The 27,550-nt window shown below is 40.4% G+C and overlaps 1 protein-coding gene across 1 annotated transcript in view; it reads right to left on the bottom strand.

Annotated features, from left to right (window-relative positions):
* si:dkeyp-97b10.3 overlaps positions 1–27,550 on the bottom strand; it is a 77,921-nt gene that overhangs the window by 30,574 nt on the left and 19,797 nt on the right. The window contains exons 2-11 of the mRNA XM_048604263.1: positions 17,136–17,167; positions 16,139–16,174; positions 14,884–14,928; positions 13,984–14,031; positions 10,750–10,791; positions 7,015–7,059; positions 4,013–4,056; positions 3,801–3,853; positions 3,434–3,705; positions 175–428 (exon numbers count right to left, since the gene is read on the bottom strand). Of these exons, the coding sequence (XP_048460220.1) occupies positions 175–428; positions 3,434–3,705; positions 3,801–3,853; positions 4,013–4,056; positions 7,015–7,059; positions 10,750–10,791; positions 13,984–14,031; positions 14,884–14,928; positions 16,139–16,174; positions 17,136–17,167 (871 nt within the window). The remainder of the gene's footprint in view (positions 1–174; positions 429–3,433; positions 3,706–3,800; positions 3,854–4,012; positions 4,057–7,014; positions 7,060–10,749; positions 10,792–13,983; positions 14,032–14,883; positions 14,929–16,138; positions 16,175–17,135; positions 17,168–27,550) is intronic.

Genomic DNA, 27,550 nt, shown 5'->3' with positions numbered 1-27,550 from the left:
AAAGCGAACAAGCATAATCATCAGGAAATTAGTTTTTTAAATTAGCACTTTTAAGTACACTGACAATTCACTGAAAAATCTATTCAGAAATAAATAATAATTTAACTAATGGCAAAACTATACCAAAAAAGCTCTACTTATACTCTCAACAAAGATAGACATAACAGTTCATACCTTAATAACAGAGTGATTGTTTGTTGCCATGTACACGTGAAATAATAAAGACTGGTAGCTGTTAATAATTTTGTAAATCAGCACAACACCATGATGTTGAATGTTTTCAGAACTAGTATTACAGATTGGTCCAACTGGTGATAAGGAGCTCACATTCCAATGAACGTGTGTTGTTGAATGGTCAACAGCTGGCTCTATTATGGGTTTCTTGTCCTTTATGTGTAAAATTCCAAATTTTATATCAGCTGAATGGTCTGCAGGATGAGATACACATTTGTAAACGTAAAACAATGGCTGAAGACATTTTCCAAATCATTCTGTGAATACAGTATGGAATTTGGCCCATAAAATACTACTCCATACCAGCTCCTAGTGACATTTATGAGTAACCAAGATAGGATACTTGCCAGAAATATGGGTTGAAAATTGGAGGGTGTGGTGATCAAACAAATGCTAATGTCTCTGACAGCATTAGAGCTTAAAGAGACATTAGAAACCAGACTTTGGCTTGCTCCAATCAGACAGCAGAACAGGGAATATAAAGGAAAGAGAAAAGAAATTATCTTTTCGTTGAGTGAGGAAAGAAAAATAAAGTTGTTTTAAACTTCTCCCATTTTTAGAATCCTAACTGGCAATAACAAGGGAAACAAGTAAAATGAAATTTAATTCTGAAAAGTGTGAGGTGATACATTTTGAGTAGGTCAAACCAGGGCAGAACTTACACAGTCAATGGTAGGGCCTGGTAAGTGTTATGGAACGAGGAGATGTATGGGTACAAGTTCACAGCACCTTGAAAGTGGAGTCACAGGAAGACAGAGTGATGAAGAAGGCTTTCAGCATGCTTACTTTCATCGGTCAGAGCACTGAGTATAGGAGTTGGGACGCCTAGTTGCAGCTATACATGACATTGGTAAGGCCACATTTGGAGTACTGCACGCAGTTCTGGTAGCCCTACTACAGGAAGGATATTATTAAACTAGAAAGACTGCAGAAAAAAATACTAGGATGCTACCCGAACTGGAAGGTTTGAGTCATACGGAAAAGTTGGGTAGGCTTATTCCCTGGAATGTAGGAGACTGAGGGATGACCTTATAGAGGTCTTTCAAATCATCAAAGGCATTGATAAGGTAGATAGCCAACAGCTTTTCCCCAAGGTAGGGGAGTCTAAAAATAGATGGCATAGGTTTAAGGTGAGAGAGGAGAGATAGAAAAGGGTTGAGAGGGGTAATTTTTTTCACACAGAGGATGGTGAGTGTCTGGAATGGGCTGCCAGAAGTAGTGATGGAGGTGAGTACAATTCTGCCATTTAAGAAACATTTGGACAGGTACATGGATGGGATAGGTATGAAAGGATATGGACAAAACATAGGCAAATGGGACTAGTTCAACTGTGAAAGCTGGGCAACATGGACAAGTTGGATCAAAGGACCTGTTTCCATACTGTAAACATCCATGATTCCATGACTAACAAGGCACAGAGTCACAACAAATGGTAGGAAGTACAGCAAATGAGAGGGACCTTGGTATTTATGTCCACAGATCTTTGAAGGCAATGGGACGGGTAGATAGGTGATTAAAAAGGCATAAGAGACACTTGTCTTTATTTGTCAAAGCACTGAATATAAGAGGAGGGAAGTTATGATGGAGCTGTACAAGATATACGAATATGGGAACAGGACTAGGCCATTTAGCCCCTTCAGCCTGTTCTGCCATTCAATGAGATCATAACAGATCTGTGGCCCAACTTCATAGCCTTTGGCCCAGACACGTAACATTTTTGCTTAATAAAAATGTGTCTATCTTAGATTCAAAATTAACAACTGATCTAGCATCAACTGCCATTTGTGGAAGACAGTTCCAAATCTCTACCACCCTTTGTGTACTGAAGTGCTTCCTAATTTCTCTCTTGTTCTGGCCCCAATTTTCAGACTGTGCCCCCTTATTCTAGATTCTCCAATCAGTGGAAATCGTTTATCTTTATCTACCTTAGCTTTTCCTGTTATTATCTTGAAGTCTTCAATCAGATCACCTTTTAACATTCTATGTTCTAGAGAAACCAGGTCTAATTTGTGTAATCTCTCCTCATAACTTAATCCCTGAAGTACAGGTATCATTCTTGTAAACCAAGTTGTACTCCCTTCAAGGCCAATATATCCTTCCTAAGGTGTGGTACCCAGATCTGTTCACAAACACCAAGTGGATGTCTAACCAGTGTTTTGTATAGCTGCAGCATAACTTCTGCCTCCTTGTACTCCAGTCTACTAGATATAAAGGCCAGCATTCCATTAGGTTTCTTCATTATGTTCTTCACCTGTTTATGACATTTTAAAGGTCTGAGCACCTGAACCTTCAAATCCCTTTGATCATCCACTGTATTTTAACTTCATACCATCTAGAAAGTACCCTGATCCTTGTTTTTGGTCCAAAACCTCACATTTGCTTTCAGTGAAATCCATCTGCCACAGTTTTTTTTTCCCATTCACCTCGTCCATCAATATCTTTCTGGAATTTATGCTATCATCCATACTGTCTAAAATGCTGCCTAACCTTGTGTCATTAGATATTAGTTAGGCCATAGACTGTGCAGTTCTGGACATCACACTATAGGATGCATGTGATTGCACTACAGAGGAGATTCACCAGGATCCGGGCTGGAGTGATTCAGCTTTGAAGGGAGGCTAGATAGGCTGGGGTTGTTTTCCTTAGAGCAGAGAAAGCAGAAAGGGGATTCTGACTGTGGTATCCCAAATTATGAGGAGCATAGACAGGGTAGATATGAAGGCATGTGTTCACTTAGTAGTAGGATTAATAACCAGGGGCCACAGTTTTAAGGTAAGGAGTAGGAGGCTTAGGGGGATTTAAGGAAGTTTTTTCTCAAGAGGGTGGTGAGTAACTGGAACTCACTCTCTGAAAGGGCAGTAGAGACAGAACCCATCACAACATTTAAGAAGTATTTAGATGGTCTTGAAACACCTTAGCTATAGAAGGCTATGGGCCAAGTGATGGAAATGGGACCACAGTAGATAGATGCCTACTGACTGACATGAGCCTAAGGTCCTGTTTCTGTGCTGTAAAACTCTATAATTCTAGTGAGTGCAATAAACACACATTCCCATGGCTTATCTAAAGAACATCAATGTTGCAAAATGAATTTAATTTGCCATCTAGTGGAATATGGTACAATGAACAAAAAAGGACGATGGTTCAAAGGAGAAGAAAATGATAAAATTAAAACTAGGAACAAAAGAAAATCCCTTACCTGCCAAACAGAGGGAATGAGGGAAGTAAATGCTCTTTAGCATGGCTGAATCATTTTTCACCTCAAGTACGGCTGGATCATTTTCCACCTCAAGTATGGCTGGATCAGTTTTCACCTCAAACAGTGGGCCACAAAGCTTCCATTTTTCATCCAGAAATGTATCATACTTATACCAAGACAGAATTGAGTAAACTATTTCAACTTTTCCAGTCACTTCAAATATGAGACCAGTAGCGACACACTGATAGCTTCCTTCCTGATCCAACTTCAAACTGTGTATTAAAGGGATAAAACAAAAAGTATCAATTAATATTGATCAAGGCAGATACTGCTAATTATATTTCCAAAGTATTGGAAAAGTACCTACTAAAAACGGTCTTTTGAGATCTGCCTAGGTGGTACTTGTTCAAAACTTTGATTCTGTATTTTGAGAAGAAAAATCTTAGTGAAATTGACTAAAACATTTCAGATTCCTGTCTGTACATTTATATCACAATGTTCTTTATTTCTCTTTTGTTCTTGCTTGCTAAATCACTTGAAATATTTCTATAAAAGAAATTATAAAAAAAGGTTTCTCACCGTTTGACAGTTACAGCTGGGACACGATGTGTTGATGTATAAATCTGTGAGAGAAATATTTGTTTTTTTTTTAAGAAAATCAATGTGATAGTTTATACAAGGGTGAACAGAACGATTGTAGTAAAGTGCTAAGTTAATGACTAAGCCACTACTTTTCTTTTATATTACCATGAAAATGTCTCAGATTGAAGAGTATTGGCCAATCTAATCTCCCTTTACAAGTCTCTCACCAGGTACTTTACTGTGATTCCAGTACTAACAGCCTTGTTCCTTAATAGAAGTTCACCTACTTCATTATTAAGACCTTCTAACTAAAGAAGAGCTGTCTAAAGTTCGGAAGAAGGGTCACTGGATCCAAAATGTTAACTCTGCTTTCTCTCCACAGATCCTGCCAGATCTGCTGAGCTTTTCCAGCAATTTCTGTTTTAGTTTCTGATTTCCAATATCTGCAATTCTTTGGTTTTGTCTAAATTTCTTGTTTTCCCTCGAAAAGCTTAACTTTAAACTGTGTTACCTCGTCTGAAAATCCTGCACCCAACAAAACATGTTCCGAGATCCAACCTTTGGAACCCCATGAGAGCCTTAAAAGACTTCTTTCAAGAACCTTTTCATATTCGGTGTGAATAGTTAGAATGGGATTGTGGATATCAGTATAACATACTGACAGTTTTACAATTCAATGGACATCTCAGGGCTGAAAATGTAATTGATCATATAGTCCTGCGCACAAATGGGTTAATCTTGTGAGACAGCGTGCAGTGTGGCCATTTACATAATTTAATGGCATGACTGACATAGCTGGCACAAGCATCAGACCTTTATTGTCAAGAACCAGCAGCCTGTGCCAGCATCTTGAGTGCTTAGGTATTGCATTGCTCAGGGATAGAGGTACTTGGTAGAGGAACATGGTGGAGATATAATGTGACTACTGTTGCCAGGAGTGATAAGTGCTAAAGGATGAACACTTTTAAAAAATATTTCTAAAGGTTCCCCTTTGCCATCTCCTTAAGTACGTGATGTATAACAGAACCATTAATCAGGTGCTCTTGTTTCTGGGCCAAATCTTTTCCTCATGAAGCTAGTTACTCCTTCCTGTTGAGCATCTACTGCTGCAAAACAGGCCAAAAGCCAAGTTTTTAAAACCAGAGCTGTCAGGGGAGTTTATGTGAAAAATCAAGTCAAATTAAAATCGAACACCAAACAAAAAATAACAGCTGTCAAAAGATGCAAGACAAGCTTCTCAATGAAATTGTACCATTGAGTGCAATTTAGAACTCTGGCATCTTTTTAAAACATGAGCTCTTTTATCCATTCCTGTAACAGCAGCACCTCCTTCTTTACATTCAGCTGCTTATTCACTTCTTCAAATTAAATTACTGTAAAGTCATCACGCTGTTATTTTTAGGATGCACACAGAAACCTGCAAGCCAATGAAAGCTGTTACAACGTAAAAAGCTGACAAAGAACTGGATGGTGGAAATCAGAAACAAAAACAGAAATTGCTGGAAAAACTCAACAGGACTGGCAGCATCTGTGGACAGAAAGCAGAGTTAACATTTTGGGTCAGGTGATCCTTCTTCAGAGCTCACAAAAGAAAACTGTTATCGAACTATGTTAACGATGCCAGACATGTTTATTAAATATGCAGCAGCAATATCCACATAGGCTCAGGTCCTAAAGTCCTAGAACATAATCATAATATACACACAGAATAGCAAAGAAGGAGGTTTTCTACTATAAATATTGATCCAAACCTGGGGCTATTTGAACAATAGGCTTAACAGCTGGTAAACTGCAGATAGCTTGGTGCACAGTGGCTCAGTGGTTTGTACTGCTGCCTCACACCACCTGGGACCCAGGTTCAATCCCAGCCTTGGGTGACTGTGTGCAGTTTGCACATTCTCCACATGTCTGTGCAGGTTTCCTCCCACAGTCCAAAGATGTGTGGGTTAGGTAGATTGGCCATGCTAAATTCACCGTAGTGTCTAGGGTGGGAAATGCAGGGGGTGGGTCTAGGTGGGATACTCCCCAGAGGGTTGGTGTGGACTTGATGGCCAAATGGCCTGCTTCCACACTGAAGGGATTCTATGGTTTGCCTATGTCAGATATTAGATTTTAATCAATGTTAGATTGATATATCATCCTATCAACTGCCGCTGCCAGATCAACTGAATATTCCCACAGTTGAATAGACTAATGGTACTCAATATCCAAGCTTAACCACAGAAATGAGCATTTAGGATACAGATGAGGAAATGTGAAATTGTACCTAATCACTTTGCACAATGCTCAAGAAGAAACAAAAGTATTGATCATCTTCAAAAGCATCTATTTCAATGCTCTTCTTGTCATCTTCAAAAGAGATAAGGGGGAAAACTGGATGGGAAACAAACTGAATCTGTCAAACCCATGTCATTTATTTGAATTAAATCTGTGCCAAAAGGTGAAAGGGCAGTGTTCTAACACAATGCACAATCCAGACTTTATTATTACAAAGTAGAGCTGGAAAAACGGCAATGTTCCAAATAATCTGATAAGACTGCTTACTTAGTTACACCCATTGTCAATACCCTTTGTGTAAGAAACCATAGTACAACATAGCCAAACGTAAGCAGAGTAGTGCTCTCAAACTTCACTACCTCCACACTCCTACCCTCACAACCACACACAGGTTTCACTGTGGAAAACAATGAAAACACTTCAAGGAAAAGAAAATCATAACCATCATTTTTAAACATTTAATTTATAAAACATCAATACAAAACAGATACAAAGTGAAGTATTTTCAAATTTAAATAACATAATTGTTCAAAATATTTTCTCTATTAACATTAAATATGTGACAATAATTATGTAAATTAGAAATATATAACTAAACGATCACTTACAATGTTATATTTCTGATCCTCATAAGCCCCAATTAAAACAAGAAAGTTCTCTGAAGAGAATTTTAAAGATGTTTTAGTCACTATAATTGTTAATTAATGTGAAAATAAAGAGACCTGTGTCTGGTTGATTAGTTGTTGTTTCTTCAGTTCTGCAGTTTTCTGGAAAATATATTGCAGCTTTTAATATTTTTTTCCTTGTGTAAGAGTAAGAATAAAATTAACAGCATAAAATTTCCAATTTGTATCTCCTGATACTTGCAATTAATTCCAGGATTGATAATTACAGAGCTCAATTCTCTCCATTGTGTTCCAGCGTTATCTCAACAATCACTCCCACTACATCAGTAATATCTGGGTGACCACACAAGAGATATTAGGCTAAGCCCTGTTGATCCTTTAACGTAACTTCTTTAAATTATGTAGTGCTGAGAAAGTTGATTCAAGTCTTTCTGCAACAGTGTCATTTACACTCTATCAATGCCCATTTGCTGTAGTGCTGCTGGCTTATTGACAATCCAGAGGAAAGACTAGACAGTTCAAGTACACTATGGTGAATTATTAATCTACTTCGTTCTCTGTGTGAGTGACATTAATGTGTTTTCCCACTGTTCTTTCCCCTCGTGCTGATGCATTTGTGTGTGAATTCTTAATGCTACGCTGATTCTCTCTGGGAACAAAGTAAGTGTGCTGGCTGCTGTATGTTTCAGCAGGGTTCAAGTGACCCTGTAGTTCCTTATGTTGACTCCTGAGAAGGTCATCTTGTGTATTGAAAACTCTAATAGCAACAATCTGAGCATTCCAGGTGGATTTAGGATCCTTTACTGATAATTCTAGGGTTACTGTATGCTCTATGATAGTGCACAATAGATCATAGAAGGAAGGAAGCCATTTAGTCCATCATGCCTGTTCCTTGGTGAAGCTCTCAAATTATGCCATTCCCCTGCCGTTCCCCTGTTGCCCTGTATTACTTCCCTTCAAGTACTTATTCCAATCTCTTTTAAATTCTACTGTTGAATCTGCTTCCCTCGTCTTTTCAGGTACTGCATTCCAGATCACAACAACTCACTGCATTAAAAACTCTTTCCTTGTGTTGTTTCTGATTGTTTTGCAAATCACTGTAAATCTGTGCTGGCTCATTATTAGCCCTTCCTCCAGTGGAAAAAAAAAGTCTCTCTTTATTTATTCTATAAATTTATTTGTGATTTTGAACATTTATATTAAATCTGTTATTTCATTAATCAACTGGATCCAGTTAAGCAAACACAATTTGCCTTTAACAAATCAAACCTGACATTCATTTTTTAGCCTGTACTTTCACACATGGCAATTAATTTGTTCTGGATTATTACTTAATGCTTTATCACCATCAGCGTTTAACTTGCTAATTTTTGTTGCCAAGATTGTCCCTCTCCACTTTTGTAAACAGGGCTGGAATATTTCTAATCCTCAAGCTCCTGGCACCACTTGCATATCTTAGGAGGATTGCAAGACTGTGGACACAGCCTGCAATTTCCACCCTTACTTCCCTGTGTAACCTTATATGACAGTCCACAAGGTGACTTCTCTACTTTGAGGACTAATACATTTTAAATACTAAAACAGATCCTATCCAATATCATTAGCACTCCCTTCTTCATTGCTATGTTACAGCATCCTCTTCTCCAGCGTCACTGGACTAAAGTCACTGAAAGTAAGTACACAGGTGCAGTAAGGAAGGCATACTGTATGTTTGACTTTCATAGCGAGAGGATTAGAGTACAGGAATAAGGATGTCTTGCTGCAAGCATACAAGGCATTGGTGAGGCCACACGTAGAATATTCTGCGCGGTTTTGGTCTCTTTATCCAAGGAAGGATTTCTTACTGCAGTGGCAGTGCAGTGAAGGATAATCAAATTGATTCCCAGGATGGCAGGACTGATGTGTGAGAGAGATTGAGTCAGTTAGGATTATATTCACTGGAGTTTGGAAGAAGGGAGGGTGGGGGGAATCTAATGGAAACCTATAAAATTCTAACAGGTCTAGATATGGTACATGCAGGAAGAGTGTTACCGATGGTAGGGGAGTTCAGAACCAGGAGTCATAGTTTATGGATAAGCGGTACACCTTTTAGGACTGAAATGAGGAGAAATTTCTTCACCCAGACAGTGGAGCGCCTGTGGAATTCACTACCACAGAAAGTGGTCGAGGTCAAAAAAAATTATGTGTTTTCAAGAAGGAGGTAGATATACCGCTTGCGGCTAAAGGGATCAAGGAATATAGGGAGAGGGTGACATTTGGGCATTGAACTCAATGATCATCCAGGAAAATATTGAATGGCAGAACAGGACAGGTTCGAGAGTTTGAATGATCTACTCCTGCTCCTATCTTCTATGTTTCTATGTATATTTAGTACTTCAGCCATGCCCTGTGTCTAAATATCTCCTTTGTGCTCTATAACTGCCCCTACTATTCATTTGTTAATCTTTTTACAATTTATGAATTTGTAAAAGACTTTCTGATTCCCTTTTACATTAGCCATTAATTTATTTCTGTAATCTTCTTCAATCTCTTCTGTTAGATCTCCTTTACTTTTTATATTGATTTGGGCTCTCTACTTCCTTGGGAATCTTATATTTTGTCACAAGCCTCATTTTATTCTCTTTTTAAGCTCTGTATCTTCAGCTATCCAGAGAGCTCCAGTTGTGGATGTCCTTCCATTCCCCCCTCATGTGAATGCATCTGCTCTGTCACTGAATTATCCCTGCTTGAAGGTTTCTCATTGCTCAAGTTCACGCAAGTGCACTCCGACACACTAATAGCAAGGTGATAGCTAACATTTGGATAAACTCATGAAATTCTACAAAAGTGCCATGAAGTCTTAATTCCTTGGAATACCAATTCCATTTGGTACTTTCTGAAGTTCATTTACCACGTATTCTGAAGTATGTGTAATCTACAGATGTCCTAAGTTCAACGGGAAAATTCTGGACGTAGAATCATAGATCATAGAATCCCTACAGTGTGGAAACAGGCCCTTTGGCCCAACAAGTCTACACTGACACTCAGAGCATCCCACCCAGACCCATTCCCCTATAACCCACCTAATCTACACATCCCTGAACACTATGGGCAATTTAGCATGGCCAATCCATCTAGTCTGCACATCTTTGGACTGCTTCATGCATCTCATCCTGAGTTAATAAAATAATGCGTATCATGTTAGATTTGTGTCTAAGAATGTTCTTTCTGAAACCCACTTTTTACATTTAATCCACTGAGAAATAATCTAAAAGCAATTCCCTAAACTTGTAACTATGTGGCAGTAAAAATAAATTAACCGTACAACATTAATGTCCCTGACATACAAGAACTTGTCATGCCTCCTTAAAACAAGCAAACTGAACACACATCCTGAGCAAGGCTGAAGCCAAGATTTAGAATTATGTTAAGTATTTGACAGGGTCCTCAAGCAGAAAGTCTGTTCAGGACTTAAACAGCAAGTGACGAGAAAGTGAATGAGTTGAGCAGCTTATGATTTCCCAGCTTCCTCATGCACAATTTAATGCATCAAAGATACTTGCTCTAACATGGACTTGGTGCATTCAAAGGAAAGGAAAATGTAGCTAAAAATTGATGTGAATAAGGTTGTTTAGCTTATGAGCAGCTTATCATAATTGTCAAATACTTCTGCTATTAAACAACAAAGTGCTGGCTAAATCTAAAAAGTACACAAGCAGACGCATAGTTAATAAAAGCTATAATTTCATGAAATTCAAAATTTAATTTGAATTAATTTTAACAACAGTGGATTTTACTGATGTGTATAGTGCTTTGTACGCTTCATTGTAGCTAAGTCAAATTTGCAATTACCTGATGTCAGTCTTAGCAGAGATGGGTCTTCTGCAGCTTGTTCTGTGGTTGAAACATTTGTAAAAAGGTTGATTTCGGTAACGTTCATTAAATTGAACACCATAAGACAGTACAACTAGGATGAACATTTAATAATTCCTGGCATTCAAAATTAGCATGTGCCTTGTTTAATCAATATACAAATTGTTCTCTATAAGGGCAGTTCTATCTGTTAAATGTTACATATTTTAATGACAGTTCTCAAGCATTTGTGTTTATTAGTGTGTAATTTACTTCTGTATTTCAAGCTGATTTCTTTTTATTCTTCACTAATGGGACGTTGGTTTGCTGGCAAAGATAGTACTTACCACCCAATGCTAATTATTCTTGAGAAGATAGTGGCAAACTGCTGTTTTGAATATAATGGAAATATAATGGCTTGCTAGTCCATTTCAGAAGGCAGTTAAAAGTCAACCATTTTACTGTGGAGTCATATTTAGGCCAGATTATGTTAGGACAGCAGATTTCTTTCCCTTGTCGACATTAGTGAGTGAGTTGTGTTTTCTTTCAAAAATCCAATAGTTTATGGTCGCCACTAATGATGCTAGATTTTTATTCCAGATTTATTTAATTGAAATTATAATTCAATAGAGATAAAAATACTGAAGTTATTTTTAAAATGTGTGTGTAATGCCAACAGCAGCTTTGCAGTTGAATCTCTGCAGCAGCTTTTCCCCTTGTCTCTGTGAAGTCAATGAACAGTCCTCAGACAAGTCAAAGAAACAGCAACCACAGTATTTAGATAACAAGATGCAGAACTGGATGAACACAGCAGGCCAGGCAGCATCAGAGGAGCAGGAAAGCTGACGTTTCGGATGTGGACCCTCCTTCAGATATGAGGGAGGGGAAGGTGGCTCTGAAATAAGTAGAGACAGGGAGAGGCAATGATGGAAGGTGGATAGAGGAGCAGATAGGTGGAGAGAAGACGGACAGGTCAAGGAGGCGGGGATGGAGCCAGTAAGGGTGAGTGTAGGTAGGGAGTTGGGATGGGGGTTGGTCAGTTGGAAGTGAAGGGGACGCGATGATGGAAGGTGGATAGAGGAGCAGATAGGTGGGAGGGAAGATGGACAGGTCAAGGAGGCGGGGATGGGGCTAGTAGGTAGGAAGTGGGGTTGGGGGTTGGTCAGTGAGGTGGGAGGAGCGGATAGGTGGGAGAAAAGACGGACAGGTCAAGGAGGCGGGGATGTGAGGAGGGGGCTGGTCTTGGGATGAGGTCGGGGGTGGGGAGAGTTTGAAACTTGTGAAGTCCACATTGAGGCCATTGGGTTTTAGGGTTCCCAAGTGAAATATGAAGTGTTGTTCCTCCAGCCGTTGGGTGGCATCGTTGTGGCAGTGGAGGAGGCCTGGGACGGACATGTCGTCCAAGGAGTGGGCGGGGGAGTTGAAGTGGCTCGCAACTGGGAGGTGTAGTCGTTTGTCACGAACAGAGCGTAGGTGTTCCACAAAGTGGTCTCCAAGCCTCCGCTTGGTTTCCCCGATGAGAAACGACTACACCTCCCAGTCGCAAACCACTTCAACTCCCCCTCCTGCGCCTTGGACGATGTGTCCATCCTAGGCCTCCTCCAGTGCCACAACGATGCCACCCGAAGGGCTGGAGGAATAACACCTCATATTTCGCTTGAGAACCCTGCAGCCCAGTGGTCTCAATGTGGACTTCACAGGCTTCAAAATCTTCCCACCTCCGACCTCATCCCAAGATCAGCCCAGCTCGTCCCCGCCTCCTTGACCTGTCCGTCTTTTCTCCCACCTATCCGCTCCTCCCACCTCACTGACCAACCCCCACTCCCACTTCCTACCTACTAGCCTCATCCCTGCCTCCTTGACCTGCCCATCTTCCCTCCCACCTACCCACCCCTCCCTCCCAACTGACCAACCCCCATCCCAACTTCCTACCTACACTCACCTTTATTGGCTCCATCCCTGCCTCCTTGACCTGTCCGTCTTCTCTCCACCTATCTGCTCCTCTATCCACCTTCCATCATCGCCTCCCCTTCACTCTATTTATTTCAGAGTCCCCTTCCCTTCCCCCATTTCTGAAGAAGGGTCCAGACCCGAAACGTCAGCTTTCCTGCTCCCCTGATGCTGCCTGGCCTGCTGTGTTCATCCAGCGCTACACCTTATTATCTCAGACTCCAGCATCGGCAGTTCCTACCATCTCTGAGTGAGATTTAACCACAGTATTTGGACCATTTCTCCAATTTCTATGGAATGTTCACAAAGGATGCAGTAGATGGTCAGGAAAACCCTTGAGAAGATTTCAGCCCATTACATCACCTTTCAGGGGAGTACTGGGATCACAACATACAGAGGACAAAGGTGTTTAGGTACCACATTAATAAAATTTAAATAGCTGACAACATATCCATAAAGACAATTAAAAACTGCAAGATGTGCATACGTATAATGTTTTATCATATATCTCACAAGTGTCTGTATGCACTTTACATAAACTGAACAAGTTTGAAAAGCATTGATCAAAAACAGAAGTTGCTGGAAAAGCTCAGCAGGTCCGGCAGCATCTGTGAAGACAAAATCCGAGTTAACGTTTTCGGTCCGATGATCCTTCCTCAGAACTGGTCACTGGACCTGAAACGTTAACTCTGATTTTGTCTTCACAGATGCTGCCAGACCTGCTGAGCTTTTCCAGCAACTTCTGTTTTTGTTTCTGATTTACAGCTCTGCAGTTCTTTCGGTTTGAAGAGCATTGAAGATTAGTTATAGGTGGCAGTCCTTCACTGCACATGAGCAAATAACATAAATATAAAGTTAATCTGCATTAGGTAGTGCAGATTTTGGCGAAACTAATTATTAAAGTTTTGAAAGAATAGAGCCATAACCACAAATAATAAGTTGGTGGCTGGAACAGGAGGAAATGGACAAGGGGTACTCAGGAACACTTCTTGAATTTGAATTGGAAGCAAGGCACATCTAGGTAGAGTGAACTATGGTCAGGGTGTTACACATCCCCTCATTCTCCCGGTAACTGTCTATGCAAACAGCCTCCCACTCTTCCTTTATTTAAGGCCGAGAAATGTTTGATGCCAACCTGAACCAGCAGAATAGCCAGCAAAGGTCTAGACTTATTTTGTACGTGTGCGACAATCCTTTTGATAACCAAAACTTTGATGCTTTGCTGGAAACGAAGCAACTCTTACCTTAGAGAAATGAAGGTTATAATTTTTACATAGTTACTACCTTGATTATTATTTGGCTGACCATCCTCAGCAGTTGTTTCATCGACATCTAGGGAACAAAGGTATGATATCTCAATTATTAATTTTTACGATCTTTAAAGCAAAAGTTATAATCACAGGATCTGACAAAGGATTTCCAAAGTATAACAGACTTGTGCACAATTAAATACAAGTAATACCGAGATGAAATGTTGCAGTTTTACCCATTGGAAAAATAATATACAACGTTAAAGGGCCAATGTAAAATATAAATATATACCTAGTTCTGCCTTAGATGAGTCAGAGACTCTATGTTCTTACTGAGTGACATTTAGAATGTTGTGTAAAAACAAATAAAAGTTAATATTTCCATCATGGAATAGAAGAAGATTAGCCACAAAATACACCCTCAATCAAACACTAATATTTAAAAGATTGCTTAAACTGTTTACAGTGCTAATCAAGTTAATTCACTGAAGAAACTTCAGAAGTTTTTTTTTGGGAATGAGTTGGCTATTTTGTACAAATCTATTGTGTTTCATTCTATCTCAACATTATCTGATCTGATTTTATGCTTAAATTAGTATACTTATGTTTGAATACGAGAGTGCTAAATTCACCAAATTAAATACTGAAAGCTCTTGATAAGTCTAAATACAGTAAACTCCCCGGAACCAAGAATGACGGCGGGGGTGAGTGGGTGGGGGCGGTGCCAGTTACAGGAAGGTGCCAGTTATGGCTAGGACCACTCCAAAATACCATCAGTGCGGTTTGATCAAAAAGAGAGAAAGAGAGAGAAGGAAGGGCTAAACAATCAGTTGCCAGAGCGAGAAGACCTACTCCTGTCAATTGCCTATTGTACACGAATTTCAGATAATGCAAATTTTACTGTACATCAAAGAAAGGAAACATGTCAGCTTACCAGACTCACTCTTTAATGATTCTGATGAACCTTCTTCATCTGAACCTTTCACAATAAAAAAGGGGAAATTATTAAATATGTGTGCAGCTCCTTTATAGGCCAAAGTCTCAACATTCTGATTAAGATGCCCAGTAAGTGCAAGTGCAGTAGGGTGGCCTCCAAGTCAGCCACTGTCCAAAGGTAAGACCTATACTCAAGTTGTCAGGTGGGATTATTTTCATATTCAAGGCTGGTTGCTCATACATGTAAGTACGTAGCAGCTGAATGGTGCCATTTGGTTCAATGGTGCCAATGCTGTTCCAGCAGTAGATCAATTCCCAGGTAAGGCCCAAAAATAGGAAGGTCAAATACTGAAACCTTGTTCCTTGGGCTCAATTGTCTTAGGATTTAAGAGATCTTTGCATTCTCTTTGAGGTCTCAACTGGACTTAGACCTAAAACCCTTAAACGAAGCAACCTCCGACATTCTGATTTTGAGCCTTAAGGTTTTAGAGGCTGCTAAACATGTGGAAAACCTTATGGTTGGTATCACAAGATGAATAACTCGAAGAGTTAGGATTATGAGGTATCAAATTTTTAAAAAGTGAATAAAAAAATTTTTAAAATTAAGATAAAGCACAAAAGTCAAAACATCCACACAAAGCTTGTACCACTGAATGTTGATTTTGGCCAGTATTTAATGTGAGCAATGAAAGAATAACACTGGTTAGAAAACCACCGTGGGAATCCCCTCTCACTTTTCCCCCAAGTTTCTCAAAGCTACTTCATTCCAATGAGGCAATTATCTGGGCAGCATCAGGCAGCCAACCTGATTAAGCCCCTGGTACACCCACCTCAAGGTCTGCCAGCCAATTAGAGCTCAGCAGTTGTACAGACTGGAATTAATTGAGAACTGTAGTCACTGCCTGTGGTACAGTGGGACCTACAGAAGGTATTGGGAAGGGATGCAGAAATAGAGTTGTGTGTAAGCAGGTTGACAATTGTGGAGGGTGGTGGGGTGAGGTATAATGGGTGTGGTGGGGATGGGAGTGGGGTAGTCAGAAGTAAAATCAGGGAGTGTCACGCAGACCCGTTATAATATCCACCACCCACACCCTGCTACACTGTTGAAAAATTCAGCAGGGGTTGACTAGACAATGTTTCAGTACGGTGTGTCCCTCAATTGTCCCTGTTTGAATATTTCCATGTTGGGTGTGTGGGAAATGATAATGTTCAACTGATAGCAGCAAGACTGTGAAAAATTGAACCTCACTGACCTGACTCTGAATTTTCAACAATGTCTGGATTTTGTTCTGTAAAATAGGAAAACAGCAACAGTAATAGGAGACACAGCAAAAGCAATTATGAGGATACACAAGAGTCCTTATATGTAGGATCCTCAAAATGAAAACAATGAAAGGGTCTATTCATTTATATAAGTAAGTTGCATATAGTCCTTGCTAGCCAAAACAATTGTGGTAAAGTTATGGAAATAAGTCTGTGTAAATACTGTCTAGATTTCCTCAAATCTCTGAAATAAAGTTCTATCTCTTCATATAACACTGCTTTCCACTAAAAGAAATACAAACTTTTTCATCGTCCTTACATGCTGTTTTTCTTGCTCTTTGGGCCTGGAGGAGATTAACACTCACCAGTTCTTTTTCTGTCACATTCACTGTACCAAATACTGATGCGTTGGATTTTGCCAATGGAACAGTGACTCCTCTCTTTCCTCTGCAGAATGCCTGATTGTTCATGTAGAACGCAAAAATAAAGGAGAATATGGCCATCCTGAAGCAGGAAATACTTCAGCCTCAGTACTTAAAGGAGATGAATATTAAACATGTTCCCATTCTCTGGATGGCTATTGAACAAAATACAAAACGTGCTCATTTACACTGGTACACATCGGCACGGTGTGCCAGCTCTCATTCATTTCGGTAGTACCACTCTGCAATGCCTGCACACACTCCCAAAATGTCTGCAACTATAAAAGCTTGGGAAAGAAGACCAAAAAGATGGACTGCTTGTGATCAAGAATATTGTCCAGAATGAGGATGCCTTGATACTAAAGGAGGAAATGCCCTGATCTTATTTTAAGAGAACCAACAGAGAAATAATTTGCACAGAAAACATGACCTGTATTTAATATTCCCACAGTGACATGTTTTCTAGATTTTAATACTTTGTAGTCCTGTCAGGTCACGTGCAAAACACATAACAGCCACAGGTGTGTCTAAAAAGCCAGAAATATCAGTGAAGCCATGCACGTACCTTTTAAGTCAATTATTGGAGTTCTGTCTTTGCTGTAAGAAAATTAAAGACCAGTTACAGGTCAGCTGTGGTCCTTACATCTGAAGTTTTGTGTCAACATTTAAATTATCTCCATTATCTTTAAGAGATAGTGCAACAGGATAACTTTTATAACTGATGTAATGCTAAAAAGAAACTAAAACCACTGCAAATACAACACTGCATATGACATTTGTGTTTTCTACTGCCACAAACAAAAAATTGTAAAATCTCAATCATTCAGACATTCAAAATAAAGGTTTATGTGGAACTGCAAGGTTACTGCAAGGCCCTGATTTTAACTCCCCTACAATCCATCACCCGGCTCAGTGGTTAGCAGCTGCTGCATCATAATGCCAGGGACCTCGGTTCGATTCCAACCTCGGGCGACTGTCTCTGTGGAATTTGCACATCCTCCCAGGTGCTGTGGTTTCCTCTCACAGTCCAATGATGTGCTGGTTAAGATGGATTGGCCATGCTAAACTGCTCATTGTGCCCAGGGATGTTTAGGCTAGGTGGTTTAGCCATGGGAAGTGCAGGGTTATGGGGATAGGGTGGGGAGGGTTCTGGGTGCAATGCTCTTCGGCAGGTAGGTGTAGATGGGCCGAATGGCCTGTTTCCACAGTGTAGGCATTCTACAATTCTAAAACCTGGGCTCCTGTAATATCAACAACCATCATTGATACCTTGACATCCTGTCATCTTCCCTGAGTTGCTGCTGCAGGAGATATATTTTCAACCAATCATATATTTGTTATGACACAAGAGATTGCATTGTTGTTTTCTAGCCCCACCGCTCCACTGGCCACAACCAATAAAGTTAAATACTTTATCTTCAACTAAATACTTTCTCCAGATTGAGATTAGAATAAGAAAATCCATTAACTAGCTTTCTTTAGTAAACAACATAAGTGCTTTTTTTGCAAAAACAGGTCTTATTCAGAAAAGATGTAAAGCTGATTAACGCACAATTTACATTAGGAATATCAATATTGACCCCTCTAAATAATGCACCAAACACATACATCAAATTAAAGAATATAAAAGAACTTTCTCTGCAGAGATTAATTTTGAAAGGTAAAAATACTTTGAACAATAATTGTTACTTCTTAGAAGAAATAAAAGGATACGGTATGAAATGTTCAAGATGGTTTTTATTCAGCATCCTGGTATATGTAATGAGTGCCATCAAACATAGGAAAATGTAGTTAAGACTTTTAAATTAGGTTTATTCAAGAATTTTCAAAATTGTCAAAATTCAGTCTTTTCAAGAGAACAGCTGCAGCAGTTTTTCAAGTATCACACTACACTCTCCAAAATGGTTTTCTCAGAATGGCAGAGGGTGAATTGTGTAGACCCTCCATCTTAGCAGCTGTACCACAAATGAACTCCAAACAATATCAAAAACAAAACCACACACCCAGTCACGTGATTTCCATAAACAAGTCAAAGTAGTTAGTTTAGCTTTGTGATTTCCATGAAGTGGTTTTAAAAAATAAGTTTTCAATACCCTTTTACTAACCCCTGTTAAAATCGGTTCAGATATCTAAATGAATCAACTATCCACAACAATTTACTATACAATCTCAAAAATGTAGTATTAATGAAGCTTCTTCATAACAATGTGACTAATCTGTGACTCCAAACAGGTAGAAAAGAAAACAATTCAGCACATAGAATGAAACAGCAAAGCTGACACACAGCAAAAATAACACTTCCACCTTAAGGAGATACTGGAGCCTGAAAACATGGAGCAGCAATTTATATCTATAAAAATTAAAAAAAAAGCAGGTAATAATTATTTATACATCATGTATTATAACAAGAAACTGACTTTGACTTTATTTCATGAAATAACTAAAGTCAGTCTGCAACTGGACCAGAAGGAGAATGTCATTCCTTGAAACAAGAAGGTAACTGTGATTTTGTATTGCTATCAGTTAAACAAGCACAAACTAAAATAGATCCAGTGCTGTAAATGTACCTTAGTTATTTAATAAAGATACTTTTAAATGGAGTAATTACACATTAACTAAGTGGTAACTAAGTGCTTTGCTAACAAGGGCCTAGAAATTCAGCCATGTAGAACCCTTTTCTCAGGCACTAACTGGATTGCCAAACTCCTAATATAGTAGGCAGGAAGCACATTAATACTTCTAGCTGGAAATATGCCATCTGCCTTACTGGGTAACTGGATCTGGTCATTGCAGGACTTGTGTCAGGAACATTGAAAAGACAGAATAATTTAATAAAATTAAGGTGCTGTATGTGCTACCAGACCTGTTTTTGATTACCCAGCATATAATTGTCAGATAATGAACGTCTAAATACATGGCACAACATACACAAACCGGCCCATATTTAACCAAAGCCCTCCAATCTACCATTCTATGCCAACTTCCACCATCCACCATTTTCTTCCATTTAATCTCTGGTACCACCCAGCCAAGTTAGCCAACTGTCCTGGCCCAGTGACTGACCAGCCTTCTATTACCTGAGGTATCACAGTAGCCTAACTTTAAATTATAGTTTCCCAGCAATACATTACAGTAATACAGGCAGTTCCATGGAAAGGCAAATCAACACCCAATATTGGGGGAGCCTCAGGCATGACTGTCAGGTGTAGGCATTGTATTCTATAGCTCCTGCACTTCAAAAAATGGAAATACACATATTTCTAAGCTACTTTTTGTAGACTGAAACATAGAAGCATCAGCAACTCAAACATTACACAATACTTTTTTGTACTGCCACAAACAAAAAAGGGCACACAATACATGTGTTCCAAAGAGTCATGGGACTCAAAATATTAACTCTGCTTCTCTCCACAGATGCTGCCAGATCTAGTGTTCTCCAGCACTTTTTGTTTTCATTACACAAAACATTATAGTCACAGGTCTGACAATTTGTCTTAAAATATCCCTGGACTCATCTAGTTCTGTTGGCTGGACAGCTAGCTTCTGATGCAGAGTGATGCCTAAAGTGTGGGCTCAATTCTTGAGCTGGTTGTAGGTCAGCATGAATGTCCTGCCTTCTCAACCTCACCCCTTTTCTGAGGCACGATGACCCTCAAGTTAATCTCAACACCAGTTGCCTCTCTCTAACAAGAGAGCAGCTCTGTGGTCCTCTGGGAATATGGTGACTTAACCTTTATGTTTATGTCATCGAAGGTTATGTAACATAATAATCCAAAGCTACAGTTAAATTGCACAAAGACAAATGCAGTTTAGTGTGCAAATGTGTTAGTGACAAGGTGGGTGGGAGAATATAATGCAGAAGGTAACTCTCTGCTTCTCAAAACTATTTCAGCACATAAGCCTCTTGCGTTCTAGTTATTTACATATGCCAATCTAAGAAGCAGTTAAGTACCTTTTCAGTAGTCTTTAATCTCGGCCCAGTGAAAATGATGGTCCCCATGGCAAGATGATGGATTCAGATTATAGTAATATTATTTTTGGGGATAAAACGCAGGGAATGTCGTAAATTGATATCAACTCACTTTCAGTGAGGTTAATAAATTTACTTCCATTGATTTCAATCCTAAATAATGCCAATGTAGAGATTAGCCTTGAACTCTGGCCTGATTATGTTGCTGTGTTCAGTTAGGTACTAGACGGCTGAGACTGGATGACTTTTCTGGAAATGTTGACTCCATTAGCACATCTGTAAACATAGCAGATGGTAAATAGAGCCTGTTATTCCAAACTTACACATAAAGGAGATACATATATTCCTCAAACTACTTTCATATATTCCACAATGAACAGTATCAGATCAGTCGTCACTGCTAAGATCTACCAGTTATAATTTTGTTGGATTAATTTTGAATTTGGCTCTTCAAACCATGGATTGAGGATAACCGAAGCCCAGATCTGGAATGGATTATTGAACCAGGGCTTGTGAGTGTAAGTGTGACTTGAGGAGAAAGGGATTTACTAAGGGAAAAAAATTGATGTTATAACCATTGGATCTGGCTGGCTTCAATTTTGAATTAATAAAATATGGCACATAATATTTCCACAGTAAAATGCAGGAGGTAAACAGTTTGGTGCAGAAATGATACGGCATTGTTGTTCAGATAAGCTGAATATTTCTCGCCAATGCAGTAACAGGAAGTTAGTGGGAAATGTTATAATCACACAACCATTCTGCTTGACCCAGATAGACTTGTAGCTGCCTCTCCATTGATGTTCCCCACTGCCCACACACACAATGGTAACTGCCTTCCTCACTATTCTGCTGGCCACATTCCTCACTGTTCCCGTCACTGTCCAGTGTGCCATTTAACTCAGAGAGTGAGGCAGTGGGTGTGGGACTGAAGGCTCTTTCTGATCGCTCCTCTGGGTCAAGTGTTCTAATTAATTTTGGAGCATCGGGCTGCTATGTGAAATAAGCTTTAACTCTGAAGCCTTTACACAGTTGCTGGTAGTGACATCACAAGTATTGCAACTTCATGGGTTGTGACAGCAGTTGTGGCAAGAAATGCAGCCAAAATATTAACAAAATTCTCCAACTGGAGATTTCTATGAGAACCTTTTATGGACTTTGAGGCACCAAACACTCAGGCACATTTTGCATCTGCTTGTCTTGTTAAGAAAAACCAAGGTGCTGTTTAAAAGAAGGGCAGAAGGCTCACTCCCAGTATCCTGGTCAATATTTCTCACACAGTCAACATCACAAAACGAGATGATGCAGTCATTAGCACAATGCCTTTTTGGGATCTTGTTTCCAATAGTACAACAGTAATTACACTTCAAAAGTATATTATTGGCTCTAAAATGCTTCAGGCCATGTGTGCTCATGAAAAGTGCTGTCAGAATGCAAAGTTTTCTCTAAAGATTCACAGATTACTGGCTGGTCAACAAGTTTGGTGAGTTTCCCGGAGATTAATCACAATCAGACTTCTGCATTCCGATCTACCCATGCACCTTATAAAACAATTCAAGTTCAGATGATCCACTTGCATAGCTTTCTCACTTGGGGTGTATTCAGAAAAAGGACAAAGGGGCTATATATGTGGTTTATATGGAATTCAGAAGGTATTCAATAAAGCCACAATATTCCCATCAGCCTATAGGCTGCTCTCTCTTTTGAGAGAGTCAACCAGTACAGTTTACCACACCTCAAGGAAGGGGAGAGGATGAGAAGCCCACAGAGCTAACTGACAACTAAAGGTAAAGTTGCCAGAGTCTTATGAGACAATAGGGTTGCTTTCTCATTAGAGAGAGACAACTGGAAGTGGTTTAACCTGAGGGTCACCACGACTCAAGTAAGGGGACAGGTTGAGAAAGACAGTCCTTCATGGTAACCTCAGCCAGTGTAGAAACCTGTGCAGTTGGCATCACTCTGCACTGCAAGCCAGCCACAATCAATGGGCAGGAATCAGAAATTTCATGATCAGATCCGGAGTCAGGCTCTCCTGTCTTGTTTGTGTGTTGTATAGAGCCTTTTGCTGTGTCCATCAGGAAGGACGTGAACCTGAGAGGGGTGACTATTCCAGCCAGTGGAGGCCTGCAAGTCAAAGCATCCCTGTACATACGTGGTGTCGCCATTTTCTGCTCAGATCTGCTGTCAGTGCACAGACTCATGAGCATCTGCGATGAGTTCAAACTGGCCTCAGGAGCCAAGGTAAATCAAGGCTAGAGCAAGGCTATGTTCTTTGGAAACTGGGCTGACCAATCCTTTATTCCCTTCACCCATCAGGAAAGATTACCTGAAGATGCTGGGAATATGGTTCAGAGGGGCATGTGCAAAATCTTGGGAGGAGTATCGCCAAGGTGAAGCAGAAACTGGTCTTTTGAGAGCATCACTTCATCTCCATTGCGGTTAAAAATCTGTCATCAGATGGGGGGGCACTCTCTCTGTTGGTATGTGTGACACACATCTGGCCCATTCCCCGAAACTGTGGTGTTGTCGTCACCCAAGCCATCTTCCACTTCATCCAGAGATCTGAGATGGATTGTGCCTGCAGGGACTCCATGTACAAAATCTGGTGGCCCTCAGATTAAACCACCATCAGTTGCCTCTCTTTAATGAGAGTGCAGCCCTTTTGTCAAAAAACCAAAAGAATTGCAGATGATGTCAATCAGAAACAAAAACAGAAATTGCTTAAAAAACTCGGCAGGCCTGGCAGCATCTGTGGAGTGAAATCAGAGTTAACATTTCGTGTTGAGTGACCCTGCCTCAGAACGCCCTATTGTTTCATAAGACTATGGAAACTTTACCCGTAGAGGTTAGAAATTTGTATTCTGTAACTAAGGATTAAGACCATAAGACCATTAGACATAGGAGCATAAATTAGGCCACTTGGCCCATCAAGTCTGCTCCGCCATTCAATCATGGCTGATAAGTTCCTCAACCCATTCTCCCTGTAACCCTTGGTCCCCTTAATAATCAAGAACCTATCTATCTCAGTCATAAATGTACTCAATGACCTGGCCTCCACAGCCTTCTGTGGCAGTGAATTCCATAGATTCACCACTCTCTGGCTGAAGAAGTGTCTCCTTACCTCCGTTCTAAAAGGTCTTCCCTTTACTCTAAGGCTGTGCCCTTGGGTCCTAGTCTCTCCTACCAATGGAAGCATCTTCCCAACATCCACTCTGTCCAGGCCATTCAGTACTCTGTAAGTTTCAGTTAGATCCCCCTCATCCTTCTAAACTCCAGGAGTATAGTCCCAGAGTCCTCAAACATTCCTCATATGTTAAGCTTCTCATTCCTGGGACCATGCTCATGAATCTCCTCTGAACCCACTCCAGGGCCAATACATCCTTCCTGAGATATGGGGCCCAAAACTGCACACAGTACTCCAAATATGGCCTGACCAGAGCCTTATAAAGCCTCAGTAGTACATCCCTGCTTTTATATTCAAGTCCTCTCAAAATAAATGCCAACATTGCATTTGCCTTCCCGACTACTGACTCAGCCTGCAAGTTTATCTTGAGAGAATCCTGGATTAGAGCTACCAAATCTCTTTGCACCTCAGACTTCTGAATTTTCTCCCCATTTAGAAAATAGTCCATGCTTTTATTCTCCTTATCAAAGTGCATGACCTCACACTTTCCCACATTGTACTCCATCTGCCACTTCTTTTCCCACTCTCCTAACCTGTCCAAATCCTTCTGCAGCCTCCCTGCATCCTCAGTACTACCTGTCCCTCTCCACCTATCTTTGTATTGTCTCAAAACTTAGGTAGCTTTGTACCGAGATTGTACCTAGGTAGCTTTGTACCTAAGATGGTGCTGTAAGTGGTGACTTAAAAACTTTTCACTGTACTCATTTGAGTACATGTGACAATAATTCAATTCAATTCAAAACTCTGGATAATGGAGGGGGTGGTGGGAAGAACATACCCAACATCAGCCTCTTCCTGACGGCCACCTTTGTGTGTGGCTGCATTAAGCTGTGTGCAGACCCTTGTCACTATGTACTGAGGTTCGATAGTGCTGTGATGGGACTGGCCTTGTTGCTGTTCCAAATAGTTCAACTGTTCCATATCACCTGTCCTTTGTGGAGAAATTTGCAAAGAAAAACACCTTTGCCCACATGTCCATCAGGAAGTGGTCAGCATGCAGCATCCATGACACCCTGTGGGAAAAGGAGAGGGTGGATCCTGCCACATGGTTCCCTGACCAGACTGTCAAAGTCATTTGGCAGAATGCCTCATCGCCAGAAATTCCCAACAAGCACCAAGACATCGCTTGGTTGGTAGTGAGAAGGGCACTACCTGTGAGATCCTTCATATATGCCCGGACGCTCTGTGGCACCACACGCTGCCCTCGAAGTGGCTGTGAGGTGTAGAGACTGTCACACATCTCCTGCTGGAATGTGCCTTTGCAAAGGATGTCTGGAGGAAGATGCAGTTGTTTTTGTCGAGGTTCGTCTCGAGCAACTCTGTGACACAGGACTCTGCTGTATGGTCGCATACTGAGACAAACATCAACTGCTTCTAGAGGGCCACCAATTCGGTGAAACACGCTCTTTGGTCAGTCCGAAACTGTTGGTCTTCCAGAACAAGTAGTTGACTTTGACCAAGTGTTGCAGACTGGCACAATCCCAGGTCCAGGACTACGTGCTGAGGGACACACTAAAGCTTGGGGCTGCTGCCACCAACGCGCACTGGAGAAATGACTACTGTCTGAGGTCTTTCTGTTGTAGTTAAGTGGGGGCCCATTCAGTTAGTGGGCCCTCCCAGTATCTCAAATGCATGAAAATTTAGTCTGATTCAAGTGAGACTTGCCTTTAGTTTGTTTGGATAGAATCAAACTCCAATGTTGTTTGTTTCCTTGATATGCTACTGTACAGAACCAAACTGCATTTGTTACTACGTATATATAAAGTTTTTTTTATGAATAAAGTGTAGTTTTGAAATTTAATAAAAAAGCAAACCAGCTATCCAGTCAACTGAGCTAAGCAATAAGCTTCCATTGAAGAGACGGTTACCTAAAATGTAACCTTTGGAATTGAAAGTAAATATTCAAGCTAGTTAAGTAGTTGGTTAGGTAGTGAATGCACTTCAGTTCAGATAAGGACACACAACGATCTGTCCTGATGCCTCAAACAATTAACTGTATGTATGATTAATAAAGTAGGAAATGCTGGAGAAACGCAGCAGGGTTGGCAGCATCGGAGGAGAGGAAAAATATTTTACGTTCAGTATTCTGAATTTCTCCGGCACTTTTTGCTTTTGTTTCAGATATTCAGCATCCACGATTCTTTGTTTTATTTTCTATATGTATTAATAACTTGGATAATACAGTGGAAAGCCATCAACCCAAACTTGTTTTGATGGCATAGTAAATAGTGTAGATGGAAACACAAATTAGACAGGAGTGTAATACTGCAAAGAGATACCGTTGGCTGAGGGAGTGAATGAAACTATGGCAGATGGATTCAAAGCAGGTACAGAAATGATTTGTACTGAGTGAGTCACTGGCATGAGTGATCTGCAGTGAGGGCAGGTGTAGGGATATTGCAGTTTCACCAGAGAATAAGGTCACACATGGGTTTGGATGAGGGCTTTAATGCAATGTACAGATAAAGGCTGATGGGAGGGTATGCTTGGTACACGGCAGGCCAGAAAACCTGGCATCAGTGTCAGGGGGCACAGACAAGTACAGCTCCATTTTAGTGCAAGACTTTGCACAGAGTTTGGAACCCATCCTTCCCAGTGCGGAAGACCCAGTCATCTCCCTGAGAACACCTGCAGATCCGGTCACGATGCAGCATCTGAAGGTTGATGTCTGAGCTTCCATTGCAACACCTTAAGCTTATTGCCTATGAGCTTGTTGCTGTTATAATGAGTGTGTATGTCAGTGCTCAGAGTTTTGCAGTGGGCCAGAAATTGTCCAGCAGTATATTATCAGGATTGCTGAGGGAAGACCTCAGAGAATTACCTGTTGTCCCAAGAGGCATATGCCTGCTGTTCTCTCTCAAGATGACATCATTGATCTTCCCACCATCATCACTCTTCAGGCCAATGGGAATGGCGTGACAATAACATCTATGAGTGGGAGCAAATAGTCTGTACAGAATGCTTGCAGTCATAACAAGTCTTTAGCATCTACACCACAACTTCCTCTCTTTTTCAAACAACTTTAACTGACATTGTAAACTACCAAGCACTTCTGCAAACTCAAACAGAGACAAGAGAAATTAATCAATAATTTGTCAGAAAGTGGTAAATAGCCCTGGTGGGGGTGCAGGGTTGGGGGGAGGGTGTTGGTTCTTTCTGCTGCTAAACATGCATTCAGAGAGAACACTAACTGAAGCAGTGATGTTGAAAATGGTTGTGCTGGCATCAAATCAGCAGACTTCCAGTGCCTGCTCCAAAAGAACAGTGCTCCTGACTTCCCTGAAATGGTATGAACCATGCCAAAAGTTTGTGCTAATGTGCGGCAAGTCTTGTTTTAGTTTTGGTACAGTCAACCTTGTTTCCACCGCTGGGGTTATAACCTTAAGGTCACAGACAGACTCTCCAGGAGAAAAGTTTGGAAACACTTTTCCAAATTGTGGTATAACTGTCTCCCAGATATGCATTAGCTTCAATTTGTAATTTTAAATAGGCAGTTGATACATTTTTGTTAGTCCAAGGATATGAATTGAAGATGGATAACTTAAGGTTGGATACAGGACAGCAGCAACTTCATTGAATGGTAGATCAAGCTTGAGGGCCTGAACTGATTTACTCTTGTTCCTATGAAGCTGCTCAAAATATACAGTTAAATTTATTGGAAGAATGAAATTATCAAAAAAAAAGAGTATTTATACTTTAAAAAAAAGCAACATTCAGATCAATCTACGAGATGTTAAAAGTACTTTCCCCAGAGATGCTTTCCCTTTCCATGTGATCCGCCTTTTTTTGCAGACAGGAATACCCTGCAGTATCTGGTAAGGCCAAT

The sequence above is a fragment of the Rhincodon typus genome, chromosome 13, assembly GCF_021869965.1.
Source record: "Rhincodon typus isolate 14 chromosome 13, sRhiTyp1.1, whole genome shotgun sequence".
Lineage (NCBI taxonomy): Eukaryota > Metazoa > Chordata > Chondrichthyes > Orectolobiformes > Rhincodontidae > Rhincodon > Rhincodon typus.
The sequence above is the reverse complement of the archived record's forward strand: the minus strand, read 5'-3'. Positions and strand labels throughout refer to the sequence as shown.